This window comes from Camellia sinensis, chromosome 15, assembly GCF_055761805.1.
Source record: "Camellia sinensis isolate YWXY chromosome 15, ASM5576180v1, whole genome shotgun sequence".
In the NCBI taxonomy this organism is placed as follows: Eukaryota; Viridiplantae; Streptophyta; class Magnoliopsida; order Ericales; family Theaceae; genus Camellia; species Camellia sinensis.
In genome coordinates, this window is record NC_138975.1 from 35,862,563 (window position 1) to 35,883,784 (window position 21,222).

The 21,222-nt window shown below is 34.9% G+C and overlaps 1 protein-coding gene and 1 long non-coding RNA gene across 2 annotated transcripts; both read left to right on the plus strand.

Moving 5' to 3' along the window:
* Window positions 1–8,713: 8,713 nt before the first annotated feature.
* On the plus strand, window positions 8,714–11,287 carry LOC145813389 (uncharacterized). The gene is made up of 3 exons (XR_014356400.1): window positions 8,714–9,128; window positions 9,336–9,401; window positions 11,132–11,287. It is a non-coding gene; the product is annotated as an uncharacterized LOC145813389 (long non-coding RNA).
* A 1,401-nt stretch (window positions 11,288–12,688) lies between these two features.
* LOC145812922 (receptor like protein 21-like) lies at window positions 12,689–16,325 on the plus strand. Its single transcript, XM_082908158.1, has 5 exons — window positions 12,689–12,815; window positions 13,288–13,365; window positions 13,529–13,672; window positions 13,980–14,495; window positions 14,553–16,325. The coding sequence occupies exons 1-5, from the start codon at window positions 12,689–12,691 to the stop codon at window positions 16,229–16,231; spliced, it is 2,544 nt and encodes an 847-aa protein (XP_082764284.1). The 3' UTR covers window positions 16,232–16,325.
* The last annotated feature ends 4,897 nt before the right edge of the window (window positions 16,326–21,222 follow it).

The window sequence follows — 21,222 nt, forward strand, 5'->3', positions numbered from 1 at the left end:
CTACACCGTTAGCATCACACTCGACCTCAAAAATCTTTTCGAAGCTAGGTAGAGCTAATACTGGCATAGTGCAAAGTTTCTCTTTAATTAAAGCAAAGCTCTTTTCAACATCTTCTCCCCAAAAGAACTTCACCTTCATGCACTTTGTGGATGCCATGATTGAACTAAAGGTGCAGATGAATTGACGGTAGAATGTAGACAACCCACGAAAGCTTCGAACATCACTAACAATTTTTGGCGTTGGCCACTCTCAGATCGTTTCCATCCACATGAATACCTTATGAACTAACCACACACCCCAAGAACAATAGACTACTTGTCACGAAACTACACTTCTTGAGATTAATAAACAACTTGTTTTCCTGCAAAACGATTAGCACTTGCCGCAAATGCTCTATATGGTGTTTTTTAGATTTTCTATAAATCAGGATATCATCAAAATAAAGAAACTACGATTTTTCTAGTAAATGGCTCCAATAACTAATTCATAACCCGCATGAAAGTACTAGGAGCATTGGAAAGTCTGAATGGCATAACCAACCACTCATAGAGGCCATCATTGGTCTTGAATGCTATCTTCCATTTATCTTCCGGCCAGATTCGAGTTTCGTGACACCCGCTTTCTAAGTCAATCTTGGAGAACCACATTGAGCCTTCAATCATATCGAGCATATCATCCAGATGCGGAATATGAAATCTGTACTTGATGGTGATTTTGTTGACAGCTTAGTTGTCAACACACATACACCAACTTCCATATTTCTTTGGTGTCAAAAGAGTTAGAACAACACACCTTTTACAAATATGCCCCTTCTGCCGCAACTCTTCAACCTTCTACCTTAAAATCTTGTTCTCATTTGGGTTCATTCTATGGTGCAGTAAGTTTGATAAATTAGCTCCTGACACAAAATCAATATGATACTGGACATCCCTCATCAGTGGTAGCTCATTGTGTAGTTCATCAACGGCAAGCTCTTTAAACTCCTTAAGCAATGATTGTATCTTATTTGGAATATGTATTACTACTTTCTTCTTTATTTCCTCTACTAAATCTTTGACAACCATCACATAAAATTCTTATGGAGCTTTTAAATTTGTCACAAACTTAGCCTCTGAACTACCTATGGTGAGAAAAGATTGTCCATTTACCTTAGGTGGTTTGGACACTATTTATTATAGAGAAGGAACCATAGCAATTTTATGAGTCTTCCACATAAACAAATGACATCCACATCAAACTGCCAAGGCCTACCCAAACGTATATGACTAGTATGTATATAAATCACATCGCAAATATCTTCTTTGTAATGCTTGCTAATGGAAATAGGGACCTGACAAATTTCAGTTACCTTGCCATTGACGCCTTCTTGATCCAACCAATGTCGTAAGGATTGAGATGTGGCTCAATCTGTAGTTTCAAGTGCTCCACCAATCTTTTTGCAACAAAGTTCTCACAGCTTCCACTATCAACGATCAAATCACATACTTTCTAGTTGACTGAACAACATGATAGAAAAATATTATGGTGCTGATTAAAATCCTCTATCTTTGGTATGAATAAAACTCATTGGACCACACAGTTGACTCATTCTCCATCCTCTATGGCGAGCTTAGCCCCATCATATGGATCATGATTATCATGTTTTGCACCCTCATTGATTTCAAAGTTATCATCTTCTTTCGCTAGGTTGACTGGCCATTGCTCTGGATGGACATTGGAACAGTGGCCAAGTTTGTCACACCTATAGCACTTCTCTATTGTCGGCTTGACATATGGCTTAGGAGCTTCTCTAACCGTTGAACTTGTTGCTTGGTTGTTGCCTCTACTATTAGCACCCTTGGGTTGGTTTGCAATAGTCGATGTTTGGACCCTTTTTTCTTTTCGGGTGTAGGAAAAGAAGAATCCGTAGTTGTCCATTGATAATCTGAATATGTTGGTTTGCCCTCCAACAACTTGGCTTTGAGAGCCATGTTGTGTGCTTCCTTCACAGCTCACAAAACTACCCAACCAAACTTCTCTTGAATTGTTTGCTTCAATCCATTGAGATATTTGGCTACTCGTTGTCCTTCCGTCTCATTTAGATTGTTGCGATCTGAAAGTCGAGAAAACTTGACAGTGTAGTCAAACACAAATTTGGACCTCTATGAGCAATTTTGATAAAGCTAGAACAAAAATTGCTCGTAGTTCGGTGGTAGTTATCTATCCATGAGAAGCTATTTCATCCGTCGCCAAGTCCAAATTGGGTCATTTTGTTGTCGTTGTCTAGTTCTTTGTAATTGGTCCCACCAAACTGCAACGCCTCCCTTTACTTTGTATGCAACTAGTTTCACCTTTGACTTTGAAACCTCCATCATATCGATGAACCGTTTAACTTCGAAGATCCAATCTAGGAAATCTTCAATATGTAGATTTTCATTAAATTGGGAAATATGATTTTTAGCCGATAGTCATTGATCCATTATTGTTGTCTCCTTGGTTGACGACCTTAGTACTCCTCTTCAATCTCTGGCTCGAACCCTTCACTGTCTGATTGATACCGGGCTTGACGTCTCAAGTTGTTTTGGATAAGATGGCCTCAGGAAATTCCTTCGATGCAAACTCTGTCTCGGTTAATTGGTTGGCCTTGGGCAACTCCCTCAGCATGTGTCCGATCATTCACTGGTGGTCTGTTGTTGGCTTTTAGAGTAAACCCGCAATCATGTCATGAATCTCGTTCAATTGTCATTGTCTCTCAAATGTTTCCCACAAAACACCGACCCCACGATCACCGTTAGTAGAGTTTGTGTGTATTTCTCTATCTTATGCCATTGAGCTAGCCAAATCTTTGCTTTGATATCACTTGACACAGTGGAATGCACAAAAAACAAGATATTGTTCTAGTAGGCGAAGACCTTCGAATCCAGAAGGAAAATAGAGTAACTTGAAAATTATAGGGTAAATTACACTGACACCCCCTAAGGTTTGGTCCAATTACATCCCATCCCCATGATTAATAGTCTCGTTTCATAAACCCCTCTACTTATATAAAAGGCAATAACTCCTAATAGAAAAACAGACGAAATTACTCTAAAAAAAATAATAACAAAGCAAAGGAAAGGAAAGGAAAAAAAAGAAAAGAAAAAAGAAATAGAAAGTAAAACAAAGCAAGAAAAGAGAAAGTGCATGAGTTCACTATCTTCATTCCGTCTAAATAATTACAATGACATGGGGTTAGTGTAATTTTTCAAACATCAGGGGGTGATATATATTAAATCCAAACCTCAGGGGGTGTAAGTATAATTTATCCAAAATTATATTGATAAAGAATGTCCTTTCCTTTAGGCTTACATGACTATTTATACCAGATAAAGTCTTGGTCATCAAGCATACTTGGAGACCAAATAATATAAGAAACTAATTAACTAGAATAGTACTAGTCTTGGACACCAAGTATACTTGGAGACCAAATAATATAAGAAATTAACTAATTAGGATATTCCTTAGTCACCAAGGAAATTATATTCTTTAATAGAAATTCTTGATTGTCAAGTAAAAATTGTCACAAATTGTCATTTCCCCTTTGGTCAATAATTTGATTTCCTTAACTTGTGTTTCTCCAGCTACTTTAAAAAATCTGCAGTCACTTGCTCTACATCAAAAAGTGAAGCTCATCTCTCTCACCTAAATATTATGGCACTGATTAAAATCCTCTATCTTTGGTGTGAATAAAACTCATTCGACCACACAGTTGACTCATTCTCCATCCTCTATGGCGAGCTTAGCCCCATCATATAGATCATGATTATCATGTTTTGTGCCCTCATCGACTCCAAAGTTATCGTCTTCTTTCTCTAGGTTAACTAGCCGTTGCTTTGGATAGACGTTGGAACGGTGGCCAAGTTTGCCACACCTATAGCACTTCTCTGTTGTTGGCTTGACATATGGCTTAAGAGCTTCTCTAACCGTTGAACTTGTTGCCTGGTCGTTGCCTCTACTATTAGCACCCTTGGGTTGGTTTGCAACAGTTCATGTTTGGACCCTTTTTTCTTTTCGGATGTAGGAAAAAAAGAATCCGTAGTTGTCCATTGATAATCTGAATATGTTGGTTTGCTCTCTAACAACTTGACTTTGAGAGCCATGTTGTGTGCTTCCTTCACGGCTCGCAAAACTGCCCAACCAAACTTCTATCGAATTGTTTGCTTCAATCCATTGAGATATCTGGCTACTCAGTGTCCTTCCGTCTCATTTAGATTGTTGCGATCTGAAAGTCGAGAAAACTCGACATTGTAGTCAAACACAAATTTGGACCTCTGTGAGAAATTTTGATAAAGCTAGAACAAAAATTGCTCGTAGTCTGGAGGTAGTTATCTATCCATGAGAAGCTACTTCATCCGTCGTGAAGTCCAAATTGGGTCATTTTGTTGTCGCTGTCTAGTTCTTTGTAATTGGTCCCACCAAACTGCAACGCCTCCTTTTAATTTGTATGCAACTAGTTTCACCATCATTGACTCTGAAACTTCCATCATCTGGATGAACCGTTTAACTTCGAAGATCCAATCTAGGAAATCTTCAATATGTAGATTTCCATTAAATTGGGAAATATCAAGTTTTAACCGATAGTCATTGATCCATTGTTGTTGTCTCCTTGATTGACGACCTTCGTACTCTTCTTCAATCTATGGCTTAAACCCTTCACTGTCTGATTGATATCGGGCTTAACATCTTAAGTTGTTTTGGACAAGATGGCCTCAGGCAACTCCTTCAATGCAAACTCTATATCAGTTAATTAGTTCGCCTTGGGCAACTCCCTTAGCATGTGCCCGATTAACCACTGGTGGTCTGTTGTTGGCTTTCAGAGTCAGCCCGCAATCATGTCATGAATCTCGTTTAACTGTCGTTGTCTCTTAAATGCTTCCTACAAAGCACCGACCCCACGATCACCGTCAGTAGAATTTATGTGTACTTCTCTATCTTATGCCATTGAGCTAGCCAAATATTTGCTTTGATATCACTTGACACAGTGGAATGCACACAAAACTAGATATTGTTCTAGTAGACGAAGACCCTTGAATCCACAAGGAAAATAGAGTAACTTGAAAATTATAGGGTAAATTACACCCTGAGCTTTGGTCCAATTACATCCCACCCCTATGGTTAATAATCTCATTTCATTAAACCTTCTGCTTATATAAAAGGCAACAACTCCTAGTAGAAAAACAGAGGAAATTACATTGGAAAAAAAAAAAAAAGTAAAGCAAAGGAAAGGAAAGGAAATTAAGGGGGAAAAAAAAAACAGAGAAAGTAAAGAAAAGTAAGAAAAGAGAAAGTGCATGAGTTCAATGTCTTCAGTCCGTCTAAATAATTATAATGACAGGAGGGTTAATGTAATTTTCCAAACGTCATGGGTGATATGTATTAAATCCAAATCTCAAGAGGTGTAATTGTACTTTATCCAAAATTATATTGATAAAGAATGTCCTTTCCTTTAGGCTTACATGACTATTTATACCAGATAAAGTCTTACTCATCAAGCATACTTGGAGACCAAGTAATACAAGAAACTAATTAACTAGAATAGTACTAGTATTGGACACCAAGTATACTTTGGGATCAAATAATATAAGAAAGTATATGGTTAGGATATTCCTTGGTCACCAAGGAAATTATATTCTTTAATAGAAATTCTTGGTTGTCAAGTAAAAATTGTCACAAATTATCATTTTCCCTTTGGTAAATAATTTGATTTCCTTAACTTGTGTTTGTCCAATTACTTCAAGAAATCTGCAGTGACTTGTTCTACATCAAAAAATGAGATCATCTCTCTCACCCTTAATCCCTCCCTCCTTTTTTTTTTTCTCTCTCTCTCCACTTTCATTTGTATGAGACTAAAAGTCTTCTACTCAAGTTTAAGACTTGATGAATTTTTTATTTTGTAATTGTACAACGTGACTTTTGATATAACTCTGTAGGTAGTGAAATCCAGCTAGCTTTGTATTGTTTTATTGCAAAATGTATTTTACACAAATATGTATGAAATCCAGCTAGTTGATTTAGGGGGAATTTTGTCAAAACTCCCTCTGATTATAGTAAAGGGTCTGGCTTCTGTCCAGTCCGGCATCGGACTGGATCGTGCTGTTGGGCCTGTGGGGGCCCACCACGGGTCCCGTTTTGAAAATCCGAACTGTTCAATGTGTAGAACTCGTCGAGTACTACATGCCTGTAAAAAACTACGTTGATTAGATATCGATAGCTATATGATCAAATCAGTTTTGTATAAAAAAAAAATAGACGGTGAAAAAATTAATGGTTGAGAAAAAACTGTTTTGTTCACATAGCTATCGATATCTGATCAACGTGATTTTTTACAGGCATATAGTACTCGACGAGTTTTACACATTGAACGGTTCAGATTATTAAAACGGGACCCGTGGTGGGCCCCCACGGGCCCAACAACACGGTCTAGTCCGATCCCGGACTGGACAGAAGCCACGTCCTATAGTAAATATTATTAAAAAATTTATTATTTAAATAATGAAATACTATCATCATCACAAGCATCATAATCACTATAATTATTAATAAACAATTACAAAAAAACATAACTTTAACAGAGTAAAATTTTACTATTAATTTAAAACAGAGCAGCAACAAATAATAGACAGATTACATATTATTATAGCAAATTAGAGTAAAATTTTACTCACTTTTAAATAGAGCATCAGCAAAATAAAACACTTGACATATATTACCAGAGCAAATCAAAGTAAAATTAATCTAATTTTAACAAAAATACTATCATTTGATCAAATTCGATTAAAAAAAAAAATCATAATAAACAAAATATACATTGTTCAATCTTCAATCTTATCTGAAAAAACTGCAATAATTATGTACTCATGATTAGAATCAAAATTGATTTTTTTTTTTTTTTTTTTCCAAATTCGGATGAATTTTAAAGTTGATGATCTATGGGATTACGAACTCTATGGAATAGAATCGACGAAGAAAAGAGTGTGTTGAAAGATTTGATTCAAATCTATACCATATAAATTGAAGAGCAAGATCTTGCATGAAAATTTGGAAACAAATTTTTTTTTGTCCTTAAGGAAACATTACTTCTTGAGGGGGTTCACAAAATAAAATAGTTGAGGAAACCGACCGAACCGATCTATACCGATCCGTCAAAACCGACTGAACCGAACCGATCCGCCGCATTTTGGACGGATGCATGATGACAAGCAGACGGTTGCGGATTGATTTTCTCCAATCCGCCAATTTGGCGGACGGATGGCGGATTTGAGATTCCTTTGGCCGCAACCGAACCGCCAAACTGTGAACACCCCTAGTAATTTATAAGCTTTTGTGTTTTCAATTTGTTTAAATATTTTGTTTGTATTTTCAATTGAAAAAGAGTTTAAATATTCTGTTGAAAAAACAATTTTAACTTGAATATATTTTTTGAATTGGAAAAAATAAACGTATTATTTATCTATATTTTTTGGTTTTTAAATCTAACTATATATAGATGTAACAATACAAAGACATAAAATCTATACTACTGCTTTGTTCATAATTTTGGTGGTTTGAATTGTTTTTATATTTTAAGAACCACAAATTATAATAATTTATGTGGATGAATCATTCTGTGATTGTAATGTGTGGATGAGGCATGTAGTGATTGTGATATTCTAAAGTTTTAAACTTTCTTTCTTTAGATGAGGCATACAGTGATTGTAATACTTTTTTAAGTCATTGACTGTAATACTTTTTTTTTTTTTTTGAGGAAGTGCACAAGTTGAATTATGTTAAAAATTCATAAAAATTTAAACCGCCAAACCGATTCGCATCCATCCGCCAAACCGCCAATCTGCTCAATCCACATCCGCTGCATTGGCGGATGGATGCGGATTGATTTTCTCCAATCTGCCAATCTGGCGGACAGATGGCGGATTGGAGGTTCTATGGCCGCAACCGACCCGCACCCTCCCCTAGTTGAGGTTGTCCTTTTCTCTAAAAAAGGGCTCAGCAAGGGGGTTTTGGCCAAATAACCCTTGATTTATCCCATGTGATTGTTGTATTGTCCCAATTAAAAATAATAAATATATATACATATATATTACGAATAAAAAATACATATGTATATAAAAAAAATAACAAAAATACACATTATATATTTAATAAATATTTAAATAAATCTAATATATATATATATATATTTATGTATTTTTTAATTATTTTAAATTATATAGACATAATATATATGCACTCCCTCAGATGTTCCCAACTTAAGAAGCTTCTATATGTTCACGCTTCCATGCTTCCACGGGAAATTATTCAATAATCCGGGAGTACCACGTGTCTATACTCCTTAACCAATTATTATTCAATATGCCCCCTCATGTTCCTCAATCACCCAACATAATACCCCACCTATTCACTTTATCCACCAATCACAATGTTATGGAGTATCACGTGTCTATACTCCCGGATTACTGAATAATTACCCTGCTTCCACTCCTGCTTCATGCAACTAAGATCCCACACCCTTATCCATGTCATATCCGATTGATACAAAGTCCATGTTAACACTTGTTTTGAGTTATAATTCCTGCATGTTTTAACTGAGTTATCTATTAGCAAGAGTTGATGATTAATTTCCTCAAACTTTTCATGTTAACGCATACTTTCATGAAGTCTCAATGATTTATTTTCTCAAAATTTTCATGCAGGTTTTGAAAAGCTATCAGTTTTGAGAAAACTGGAGACTCTGAATCTCGAAAATAACGAATTCAATAATAGTCTTTTGCCATCTTTGAGTGCGCTTACATCCCTTAAGACGCTTAATCTTGGTTTGAACAGATTCAAGGGATTATTTCCAGCTCACGGTATCTTCAATTGTGACACCTGTCTCTGAAAATTCAAGATTTTTCTTATTGGTGCTGGGAATTGTTATTGTTTTTATAATTACATATTTATCAAAATTTTCATGCAGGCTTTGAAAAGCTATCAGTTTTGAGAAAACTGGAAACTCTAAATCTCGAACATAATGAATTCAATAATAGTCTTTTGCCATCTTTGAGTGCACTTACATCCCTTAAGGCGCTTAATCTTGCTGGGAATAAATTTGAGGGATTACTTCCAGCTCACGGTATCTTCTTTTGTGTCATTGTCTCTGAAAATTCATGATTTTTTTTGAGTCAAGAAATTGTTATCATAATTATAATTACATAATCATTCTTACTATTTTATATTGTTATTACTATGTTATAAGTTCATGACTGTATTTGTAATAAGTTCATGACTTTATTTATTTATTTATTAAACATTGTTATTGTGATGTTGTTTCTTTGGGCAGAATTGGCTTATTTGGGAAATGTGGAAACGTTGGATTTAAGTTCTAATCAACTTAGTGGGATCCAGGGTAAATCTTGCAACTTTCTGAAACTTACATACCTGCCTCAAGTTTTCAATTAGAAGAGTAGAAGAACCATATATTATATCATTTGTAGATTTTGATGTTTTTTTTTTTTGGGTAAGTGTAGATTTTGATGTTAGTTACTAATAATAACGTATTAACTTTCCCATCCATTTGCATTGTAATCACTGATTTGGTTCATAATATCTCGGCAATATTATGAGCTGAACCATAATCTTGGTAGGCAGAAAAGCTCCTCCTAGTATGGGGAGTTGAGTCATGGAAGTATACTCATTCATTAGTATCATTATTTTCACCAATAATTCTACAGACGCAACCATTCATAGAATCTACCATAGAAAATATACTTTGAATTACATTAGTGGAGTAGACTTTTTAGTTGTGGGTCCCATGACCTAACGTATATGATCATATTTATATATCTTTAATCTATTATGTAAGATAAAATAATATTTTATGTGACATTGAGGTGCTATTTGATAAAATTTAAAACAAAAAAATTAAAAATTAAGTACTAAAACTAAATACCGAATTTTTTAAGCTGAAAAGTTATTTGATAAAAATTTAGGTACTGAATTAAAATAATTTATTTGATATGTATAATATTAAATTTAAAATTTATTATTTTTAAATTTATATTATGATAGTGAGTTGGTAGCGGTGGTGGTGGAGACTACAATGGTGCCTATAGCGCCAATGACAATGGTGGTGTAGATAGAGAGATGATGGTGGAGGGGTGATGTAGTAGTGATAAAAAAGGGGTGACGGCGGCGGTGTAATGATGGTATTTATTGTGGTGGTGTTATGGCAACGGTGACAATGGTTGTGAAGGTGAAGGATTGTGGTAGTTTTTTAGTGTTGGTGTTAGTGGCAGTGGCGACTGCGGTAGTAGTGAAATGATGGTGGTCGTGGAAGGGTGGTGGTGACGGTGGCGATAGCGGCAGCGACAACAGTGAAGGTGGTGATCGTAGCAGCGGCGGTGATGATGATGGAGGTTGTGAAGTTATAACGGTGTATCTTGATACTTATGTATAAATATTTATAAATTCAGTCAGAATTAAGTAAGTTTCCTATCACCTAAAATTTTCTTAATTTTTAGTTTACATTTTAAGAGCTACTTAAATTTTTAAGTGATACCATTTGTGGTTATCAAACAAGCTTAATTGATTTTAACTTAATACATTCAGTTTTAAGTGTTGAATTAGATTATCAAACACCACCTTAGTGTCAAAAAGCTATTTTACTCATTTGATAGCAATATACAACAATATATGCATATAATGAGAGTCTTAAATATGAATATATAAGAAGTGCCCTATGAAAAGTGTTAAACATATATCTCACACCCTTGTTCAAGTATTAGGTGTCTGACATTGGTATTTTTTATTTTAAGGAGTCCATGTAACTTAATTTCTCCTTCAACCATTGTTTACCTCAACTTTTGGTATTCTCTAGAATATATTATTTGGAGGACAACTCACTTTCTTCAATCAACTTGATTTTTCTAGGATAAACTAAAAAATGACAATGATCTTTAAAAATATAAAAATAAAAAACTAAACCAAAACTATGTATGTAACTGGTAACTATGAACATGATGGATTATCCTAGTGTTTTGTATAATGTCGTTCTTCTAACCTTACAACTTTATTGAAAGATAGATCAAGTTAAATTTGCATTAACTACATATGACCCTAAGTTTACAATAACTGCAGGTTGTGAGACCTTGTCAAGATTGAAAAAGCTGGAGACTTTATCTCTTAGTGACAACCACTTCAACAAGAGCATCATTCTATGTTTAAGTTCATTGATATCTCTGAAGAATCTTTTTCTTAGTTACGCTAACTTGGGAGATTCCTTTCCTGCCCGAGGCATGTCTATCTTTAATGTTACTCCCAAAGATAATATATGTTATCCATCCTTATCTTACTAGTATCTTCTATTTTGTTTTATTGCAGAATTAACAGTGCTGGAAAACTTGGAGATGCTGGAATTAGCTGGATGTGGGCTTAGCTCCCTAACAATGCAAGGTATAACTCAACTTCCTTGATTAACTGGATGTGGGCTTATCTTCTATTTTGTTTTATTGTAAAGGGCACAAGTATAGCATGTGGGTTGCATTGGAATGGATCGAAATTTATTTGAAAACTTCTGTCAGCTCCAGCCCAACTTTTAGAACATTAAGGGTGTGTTTGTTTGGACAGACTGGATAAGGAGAGATTGTAATCTATCGGACTATTAGTCCTAAGATATATTGTCCCTGGACTATTAGGTTAGACTGGATTTGTATCCTATGTTTATTTAGTTATGGGATTAGATGTCTGGATTAAACTATTTTTAGTGAATCAAATGACTATTTTATCCTTTTCAATTTTTACTAAGTAATAGTAATATTAAACATAGCTTTAATATTTTATTTTATTTTGTGCACAATTAAATAAATTTATTTTTAAAAAATTAAATAAAAATAAAAATATATGTTATTTTTTAATTAAAATTTTAAATAAATTTATTTTAAATAATAATAATAATAATAATAATAATAATAATAATAATGAAATAAAATAAAACATTAATAAAATATCTATAAAAAAATATTTTAAAAAATTAAATAAATAAAACAAAAATAAAAATTAAATAAAATTATTTTATTTTTAAATTGAGACATTTAAATTTTTTTGAATTTTACTAAATATAATACATAATTAAATACTAGAGGGCAAAAATGTAATTTCATTGTCTAATCCCATGGGATGAGTTATCCCATAGTTTCTATCCCACCCCCCATGGGATAGGATTCCCACAAATATGAGATTAATAGTCCGGGGGAACCATTAGTGCAGAACAAAACTTTTAAAACAAATAATGACTAATAGTCCAATATCATACCTTAATCCTTCAAAACAAACACAACCTAAGTTTGTTGCCTTAAGTTCCTACTTTTTCAAAATGCCTCAGATTACTTGTCCAAAAGCCCAACCCCCCACACACACACACACGCACGCGCACACACACACGCACGCACAAAAAAAAAAAAACTATTGGGAAAAAAAAACTGTCAGGAGGCATAAGTAAAACATAAAAATTACACCTCCTTACCCCATGTCAAGAAAACCAATCTCAGTTCGGTCCATTATGAAGTGAGAATCTTTTGAAGTACTCATAAAAGCAATAAGTCTGTCATGTTTACTATGTTCTTTGTAGTTGACTTCTAATGGCATTTGATCGTGGTCATATGCTCAGATTCTAAACTACTATCTAAGTGGAGCAAGATGAGACATCTAGATCTAAGTCGTAATTCTTTCGACAAGGACATCTTACGGATTTTGGGTGCTCTCCCGTCACTTAAGTTTCTATCCTTAGATTACAATGCATTGGAAGGACCACTTTCAAACCAAGGTGCACGTATTTTCTTTTTCTTTTTTTCTTTTTTTATTGTAATTCTTGCTCTTTAAGTTAATTTTTTAAGCTTCATTTGAGTGTTAAGAAGACTTGTAGTTGGAAAATGAAATCTTACAGCTACATACCGGCTAAGTGACTTTTCACATCTTTATTTCCTTTTCCACCTCCTGGTAAGCAAACTGTGGAAACTACGTTTTCATTTATGGAGTTTTCCTTTTCTGGTTTTTCTAATCTATCAATGCCATTGAAGACCGTAAAATTTAAAATCATTTTTTTAGTTGGCCCTGAAGCACTAACTGATTGACCTGGAAAAAAAAACTGTAAAAAAAAATAATGTTGTCCCTTCACTTTGGTAACCGAGGTGCCCATTAATGTAGGTTGCATTGCCGCGCATCAAATCCAATTCTGTTCATCTCTATTTTCTTTGTTTCAATGTATTTAACATATTGTCCCTTCACTTTGGTAACAGAACTGACTTATAATGTTAGCAATTTGGAGATCCTCATCCTCTCATCGAATCAGCTCAATGGAACATTGCCAATGGAAGGTAAGAAATCATTTTAAGTTACATCGTTAATTTGTTTTCAAATGGACGTCAATTCGTCATCTCTACTATTATTATTTTTATTTTAATCTTAAGATCATTTTTGAGCTCTGTTATTTTGTAAGTTCTTTTGGCATCATTTATCTTTTATTATATGTTTTGGCAGGTTTGGCATCTTTCAACCATCTGGAGATCTTGGATTTGCAACAGAACGGTTTCCATGGGAGTGTTCCTCCATTCATAGGGGCATCTTCTCTGAAAGCTTTATATTTGAGTTCAAATAAATTTAATGGTTCTTTACCCATTCAAGGTAAAAATCTACCACGATGGTTTGTTAATGTAATTGTAACAAATTAAATGATAGACAAAAAGAAATTTAAATAAAGATGCTAATTTGCTGGGTTTTATTTGTTTTTTCGTTATTATTATTATTTAAAGTTCATTGCTTTGTGCTTGTTTAATTTGTTCGTCATTGATGAAAACTTTGAACTATCATTATCTTTCCTTTTAAGAGGTAGTCAATTTCTTATAATAACAAATATTTTGAAGAGTATCATATAAATTTCTTCTAGCATGACCAGTGAGATGGACATTACATTAATTTGTTGCTTTTGCAGGTTTATGTGAACTGAAGAAACTTGAAGAGCTCGATCTCAGCTATAACCATTTTGAAGGAATCCTTCCTCCATGTCTTAGCAATTTGACGTCTCTCAGGTTGTTTGATCTTTATGGGAACCAATTCACAGGAAACCATTTATCATCTCTGCTGGGCAGCCTCAACTCCCTAGAGTACATTGATCTTAGGCATAATCGATTTGAGGGATTATTCTCATTTAGCTCATTTGCGAACCATTCCATGCTCGAGGTGGTTGCAATTACAAGTGATAATGACAAATTTGAGGTGGAAATTGAATATAAAGATTGGTTACCCCTGTTTCAGTTGAAGGTCCTTGTGCTACCAAATTGTAATCTGAACAAGCGCTCTGGTGATTTTCCGAAGTTTCTTCTCCACCAGAACAAACTAAGTTTTATTGATCTCTCCCACAATAACTTGGAAGGTTCATTCCCAAACTGGCTACTTGTGAACAATACAAAACTGGAATATTTAAGTCTGCGGAATAACTCTTTTGTTGGTGAATTTCGTTTGTCACCATATTACAATTCTTATACTTATTGGATGGATGTTTCAGACAACCAATTAATTGGGCATATTCAACTTAATATTGGGGAGATGGTTCCATATCTTATACACATAAACCTATCCAAGAATGCTTTTGAAGGTAGTATCCCATCCTCAATTGGTAAGATGAGAATTTTGGAGGTTCTAGATTTATCCAGTAATAATCTTTCAGGAGAAGTACCGAAGCAGTTAGTCAGAAATTGCAGATCTCTTAGTTCTTTAGCGTTATCAAATAACAAATTTCATGGTCGAATGTTTTCAGATGACTTTAAATTGACTCTGATAGAGTATTTACGATTGAACGATAATCAGTTTACAGGGCCTCTAACAAATGTGATCTTCAATTTGTCTGAACTATATTTGTTGGATATTAGCAACAACAACATGTCAGGTGAGATTCTAGGTTCGATCAGTAACATGATAGGGCTGAGAACATTGATCATGCGAAATAATTCATTTAATGGTCAGTTCCCATGTGCACTGGTTCCAAATGTGTTTATGGACATCTCTCATAACTCATTTTCGGGATCACTTCCTTCTTGCTCAAACCCAAACTGGGGAGTTGTGGAGCATATGCATTTGCAAGGGAACAAGTTCACAGGATTCATTCCAAAAGCTCTTCTTAATTCATCAAAACTTGTGACATTGGATGTCTGTGACAATAACTTGTCTGGCAGAATTCCCCCGTCCATTAGGTTGCTTTCCAACCTCAGCATTCTTCTATTGAGAGGAAACCAATTGGGCGGTTCCATTCCAACACAACTGTGCCAACTGAATAAGATAAGCTTGATGGATCTTTCCAAAAACTCTTTTACGGGGTCTATACCACGTTGTTTAAGTAATATCACATTTGGGGCAATAGGGGCTACTGATCTTGCTTTCGCTCAAACACCTTTAGAATTTTACAGTACTAGGCATATCTTTTATGTGTATGAAAATGTCCTACATCCACATCTAGATAGGGACTTTGAGATTGGTGGCCCGGATGGCTCGTATGATAAAGTAGACGAAGTCGAGTTTGTTACTAAAAGTAGGACTAACTCCTACCGGGCTGGCAGCATCCTTAACTTCATGTCCGGATTGGATTTGTCATGTAACAAACTAACAGACGAAATACCATTTGAACTAGGGAACTTAAGTAGTGTTCATGCAGTGAACTTGTCTCACAATCTCTTGATTGGACCCATCCCGAAGACCTTCTCAAACCTTACTCAAATAGAAAGTTTGGACCTTTCTTACAACAATTTGAGCGGAAACATTCCAACGGATCTAATCAATCTAAATTTTTTGGCAGTGTTCACTGTGGCTCACAACAATTTATCAGGTAAAATATTAGATAGGAAAGCGCAGTTTGGGACCTTTGAAGCGAGCAGTTATGAAGGAAATCCATTTCTTTGTGGACCGCCATTGGAGAACAATTGCAGAGCCATTGTTGACTTTCCATACTCGCCAACAACAGCATCCTCAGATCAAACTAAGGGGAAATGGCATGATATCGATAGAGTGGCTTTTTCTGCAAGTTTTGTAGGAACATACATTACTTTCTTGTTTGGATTTGTTGCTGTTCTTTACATCAACCCGTACTGGCGACAAAGGTGGTTCAATCTGATTGAAGTGGGTATGTGTTCAAGTTATTATTTTGTTTATGATACTCTTTACAAGCTTTTACGTTTTCAGCCATCTGTATAATTAGCTATGCATGGTTTGTTTTCATGGACAAGCACAACAAATGTTTGTAATAGTTAACTTTCTATTTCTTATGAATAAAAAACAACGATTAGTAGCCATTATTGTCTACTTATTTTCAACTTTTTTTTTTTTGCGCTGATTTGAAACATTTCTGTCAGCTTTTATAAGTTGGTATTTTACCCGGGATGCATTACAAGTAGGGTCCTAGACAACATATCTTGCTTTCGGAATTTTCTGGGTCGAACTGTGTAGGGGCCAGATCTGCCCCTCCGATTTTTGACAATTTTTTATTGATTTTATATTTATGAGTAAAATGTATAACGAGATGATTTTTTAATTTTATAAGAATTATTTTACTAAATTTTTATTTTATTAATATTTTATAATATGTAATGAAATAATCTCTAATTATTTCACATTTTAGATAATAGTATCAATTTAATGGACTCAATTTTATTAATACAAGAGATATATGCCACTTAATTTTTAAATTTTAAAAATCAATTGGTATGTATACTTTTCTTATGAGTAATGCTAGAGCTTAAAACATTACCCCTAAATTGGGGGTTTTTTTTTAGGGTCTCTGGTATTAAGACTTTATAGTATAAAAGACATCTAATATTTTCATAATGTCTAAGATCCCTCAATATTGATCCAAAGAAATTTCAGTCCAGAGAAATTCCAGTCCAGAGAAATTTCAGCCCAGAGAAAATTTTCCCAGAGAAATTCTATTCAGAGAAATTCTGGACTGCACAGAGAAAATCTCACATTTCTCTGGACTTTCCAGAGAAATTCATTTCAACCTAGAGAAATTTCCCTCCAACTTAGATAAATTCACTGAAAACCAGAGAAATTCTCATCTCCAATCCAGAGAAATTCACTTAACTCAGAGAAATTCTCCATTTCCAACCCAAACCAAAGAAATTCTTCCTCTCCAATCCAAAGAAATTCCAATTTCTGTGATTGGGATGCCAGAGATGGAGGCAAATTTCTCTGGTTTAACATCATGGGCAACTTTGTATACATCAAGAAGATAAATACAGAGGGGAAAAAATGCAATGAAAAATTTCTCTGAGTTTGTTTTTTTGAAATTTCACTGAGTTGTCTCAGTAAATTTCACTGAGGGTACCAAACAAATAAAAATACAAACAAACAGTATAATACATACATATACATACATATAACTTCACCAATTTATTCAGTTTAGTTTCACTGAGTTTTAAATTTCTCTGGAATTTACATATCACCAACACCAAATTTCTCTGAATACATCACATATATCATCATCACCATGAACCTGAAATATACATACATATATATATATATATATATATATACATCAATAACCCATTTGAAAAACAAATTAATCAGATCAAAAATTTGATATTAACCTGAAATGTTAGCTTGTTGTAGGAGCCAGGAGAGTACTGTAGGGCTCTGTAACCACCATCATTGAATCCCCAAGTTCTTGCCACAGTGAGGCCATGATTTGAAGCTTGTTGAAAAACAGATGACACTTTGTTTCTCTGAGTTGGATCAGTGGCTAGATACATTAACCAGTAGGCATTGAATCCATTTGCATTGATGAGGATGAAGATCTTGCTCTTGTTCCCAATACAACAATACAGTCTCGGTGGCCTTTGTCAGATCTACAGAGGTCTCCATGAGCGAGGTCTGGACCGACGAAGGTAGATTATCTGGCGAGAAAGAAGAATTTGTTTCGATCGATGAGTGTATATCATATAAATTAGCTTTCCTTTCTATATGTATATATATATATATATATATGCATGAATAAAATTGTAGGAGTTTCAGGGGAGTGAAAGGAGAGAGAATACCTTGAGAGAAAGAGAGACTGGTAGGTTAGCGGGGGATGAATATTAGCTGAAAAGAAAAGAAATTTAAAGATCTGGGCAAAAGCTTCCTTCTTTCATCATCAATGAATGTCTTGCGTGGTCTGTGAATTGCAGAGAAATGGTGATGATGGTGGAGGAAAGGCGCTGATCTGAAGGGAGAGGCGATCTACGACGTTGATCTGAAGGAGAGGTGCTGGCAGCAACAGTGGAGGAGGCGATAACTACGACGAAGGTGAAGTGAGAGATCGGGAAGAGAGAGATAGTGGTGGGAGGGGGGTGGAGGACCTTAAACATAATAAAATAAGACTGTGGATCTCTTACATTATCAAATATGGAAGAGGGACCTTAAACTAATTTTCTCAAATTTATTCATAATGAAATGGCAAGAGTTAGGTTTTAATTCATTGATTTCTAAACAAATAACTAACATGTAACATTCAACGCTATTGAGTGTAAATTTAAAGGTCATGTTTTAGTGGTCTTAAACATTTTTTATTTTTATTTATTAGATTATATCAATCAATAAAATAGCATAACACAGTAGTTTAACCGAGTATATTGAGATCTAATAGTTCAAAACTAAAAAAATATGTTTTAGAATTATTTAATTTTTTTTGTGAAATACTTTTTTCACAACGTTTATATAAGAAATTATATTAAATTACAAAGAACCAAAACTAATTCAGTATTTTTATGCATATATGTTGGTCTCTCCCGAACATGATTCCTAGTTCCGCTCCTAATCTTAATGCACACTATTTGTGTGGTTCAAATATAAATTTTTTGAACAAAAGTCAAATATTTGAACATAAACTTTAGAATAAAAATGAATTGTTCAGATATATATTTCGTTCACTATTTAAGTCCCAATAATTGTTTTTTGTTCATAAATTTATATCCAAACATTTAACTTTTGTTCAAAATTTTATATTAAAATAATATATACTGAGATTTATTTATTTATTTATTTATTATTTTTTTTTTTTGTGTAGTGTACAAATAGAATTATTCTTACTAGTGCTGCGGAAACCAAAAAAAGTTGTACCTAAGGTTCTTTCAAACTTGAGTGGTATTTGTTCCTTGTTGAAAATCATCATAAATAGTAAACTAGCAAGGTTGATGAGTTTCTTTCATAGAAGGTTGGATAAAGACCAAAAAGATGATATCTGTGTGAGTGATTTTCTTATCACACTGCCCGACTCAGTATTCAGCTGGAGAACACTGGCAGAATAGATGACGCCTGGCAAACTTGTAACAGAAAGAGAAGATTTCGGCGGTGGTTCGTCCACCTGGAGGTACTCCGACGATCAAGTCAATATATCTCTCAAAGATAATCAATAGTGCTTAACTTACTAGACAGAATATCAATTGCGTACCTTAGACCCACGGGGGTGCCTTTATTTTATAGTTACCTCAATCCAAATCCCATTTAGAAGCTTGACTTCTATGGATTCCTGTTTAGTATTTACTTTGGACTCCTTTAGAGATAAAGATAAACTCTCTAAGAGCTTTATCCTTATCTTAGCTAAGTCTCCTCTTTATTCTAGGACTCTTGTCCCTTATCCGCTTATCTCGGAATCCGATATCTTCGGAGATAACCTCGGCTTAACCAATATAACCTCGGCGTCATGACCTGGACACGTGGCAACGCGGCTGACACGTTGGCGTCACCTTGCCACGTGTCGGTTCTCAAAAATATATCTCTACAACTGCCCCTTAGGTTCTATTACCTCGGCATTCTGAGATGATGGAACCTATATCATTCCTTTCTTTCAGTACGTCAGTTTACAGTATCTCAGCCGAAATCATTATTTTGGCCGATATGCCTTTGTTAAAGAACAAGAACTTCAAGAACCCTTTTACGCGTATGAGCTATCATACACCATAATTCAACCGTTTTTAGCCACGCGTTTCCTTCTTACTGGTTCGTACCTGTGACGCGCCTGTAAGACTACCTCTTTCTCACGTGCGCCGTCTGACGCATACGTTCTTCTAGGCGTATTGATTACTTTTTTCCGCCGTTTTCATTTTTAACAAAACATCTCTTCGAATTTTCCCTTTCACCTTATTCTCGTTTCTGAAATTTTTTTTCTCTCTCTAGCTTTTCTCGTTTCTTCCATTGTTCCAGACCTCGAGCTCTGCAACCATCGTCGTTCGCTTTCTTCGACTAGGTTCGTGCTAATTCTCCTGTTCGTCACCGTCATCTGACCTCGGAAATACTTAACACCGGCTTCGTTCTTCTTTGGTGAGTTTACTGTTCCTTCTGTTTTCAATTCTTTGATGTTTTCTTCTGCCTACTGCTATTATTGTATTTGTTCAAACCTTTAACTTGTGAATCATACATCTAAATGTGCCTTTCCACGATTTTACCCTTGCCCACATCTTGAACACACACACTGTTTCACTATTTCCCTGTATTGTTGCCATTGTTCTTGGCCATATACTTCTTGTATTCTTCATGCTCTTGATAGACCATCTCTGTTCTTGATTCTGAAATTCGTTCTTGTTTCTGTTTTTTTTTTTTTTTTTTTTTTTTTTTTTTTGTGTCTTTTCCAGATTTGTGCCTTCAATCTTCGTTTCCATAGATTTAGGTTTGGGATTTGTCTGTAGAACCCACATTTTAGGGAAAACTGAAACAATCCTTACAAATTTCTGCACCAGCTTAAACCTAGGTTTTTTGCCGAGGTCCCAATAACCCTATTTTGATACATCTTTTGATTGAAATCCAATACCTTTAGTTATCCCGATATCATGGGTATGTGAAAACATCGGGTAGACACCCCCTCTAAGCTAGAATTTTTTAGGCAAGAGTTTGAAATCCCAGCCGATGTTAATCTGAGGTTGGCTGGGGATGATGACTCCATCATGCCTACTGATCATTCCATGCCCTTCCCTGTAGTTGCCTTTATTGAGTGTGGACTTCGGTTTCCACTTGACCCTTTTTTTCGTCAAATCCTTCACTTCTATAAGTTGAACCCAATGCAACTCGCCATCAATTCTTACCTAGTTATCACTGGCACCATAGCCTTAGCTAAACAAGAGAATGCTAGGATTACACTTGCCGATTTCCAGTACTGTTATACCATGTGTCGCCTTAGAAAGGACACAGACTATGTCTATTACCTTAAGCCGAGA